Source organism: Sinocyclocheilus rhinocerous, unplaced genomic scaffold (assembly GCF_001515625.1).
Source record: "Sinocyclocheilus rhinocerous isolate Xijiao unplaced genomic scaffold, SAMN03320098_v1.1 scaffold40, whole genome shotgun sequence".
NCBI lineage: Eukaryota > Metazoa > Chordata > Actinopteri > Cypriniformes > Cyprinidae > Sinocyclocheilus > Sinocyclocheilus rhinocerous.
In genome coordinates this window covers 515,165-516,299 of record NW_015624837.1, presented here as the reverse complement: position 1 = coordinate 516,299, position 1,135 = coordinate 515,165, and the positions used below count along the sequence as shown (strand labels likewise).

The 1,135-nt window shown below is 48.2% G+C and overlaps 1 protein-coding gene across 1 annotated transcript in view; it reads right to left on the bottom strand.

Annotated features, from left to right (window-relative positions):
- Nucleotides 1-1,135, bottom strand: part of LOC107746021 (uncharacterized) — a 16,564-nt gene that overhangs the window by 13,316 nt on the left and 2,113 nt on the right. The window contains exon 2 of the mRNA XM_016560068.1: nucleotides 597-776. Within this exon, the coding sequence (XP_016415554.1) occupies nucleotides 597-776 (180 nt within the window). The remainder of the gene's footprint in view (nucleotides 1-596; nucleotides 777-1,135) is intronic.

Here is a 1,135-nt window from a genome sequence, read left to right as displayed (position 1 = left end):
GTTTTGTAAAAATCGACGCGTTTCAAAAAGGCGGGGCATAGAGGAGAAACAATAATGTACAATATGTGGAAAAGAATGTGTTTTTTTAACTTTAAACCGCATAAACACATTTCATTACACCAAATACACAAAATAATGTTCTTTTTAGCAGCATCATATGACCCCTTTAAGAACACATATAAAAAAAATGAACATGAAAACGTACAATGCACTTGCTTTTGTACATTAATGGGGACCAAGTGGCACAATTCAAAGTTAAGTTTCAGCCTGAAATCGCACTCTTTCACAAGATAACACCATCATAACAAAATTTACTCATTACAATGAAGAAGTAAATCAGGGATTTGCTGACAAATGTTCCATGCAAAATGACACACACACACATATGAGTCAAATTTGACATCCCACGTTGTTTTAAATCATTAATTTGCATAAATATACTCGGTGTGAAAACCCAATTGTCCTCTGACTGGTGTGATTGACAGACAGCAGGGCCGCTTGGAAAACTAATCTGAAGCGCTAATCTAAGCACGTGTCACGTGTCAAAAACGTTCCGTCTTTATACCGACGTGCTAAAGACATGAAATCGCTATTACCTGTGAGGGGAGCATACGAGGACTCTCTCCGTTGGGTTGGCAATGAGAGGAGACTAGCGCGGTGACAGTCGGAGTGTCCGCGCACTCCACGGCGGCGCGCGCGCAGAGTCTTTTCGGCGATGCCCCCGGTCCCGAAACGCTTACCGGATAGACGAGCGTCCGAGGGCGTTTGATCACCTTCTGCGGTTTGAGCTCGGCCTCGTCCTCGCAGTGCAGCACGTGCTGCAGGTGCGCTCCTCCGTTGGCCGTTTCCGGGGAGACGTGGAGAGGCGCTAACTTTGACCCGATGCCCGCAATGCCGTTGAGCGTTGCTATGGAGACGGCGCCGATGCAGTGGTTGGTGTAGGTCTTTGACAGTTTGGCGGCCCGCGACAGCATCTGCATTCTCGTGCCCAGCAGGTTCTTGCCGATGGCTTTATTCTCGTACCAGGTCGTGTCGGTCTCGCTGCAGTGATCCCGCGGGCGCTGGAAGAAAGCCTTGCAGAGAGGATTGCGCTTCGAGAGGTACTTGACGAATCTCGCGTAGGGACAGAACTCCG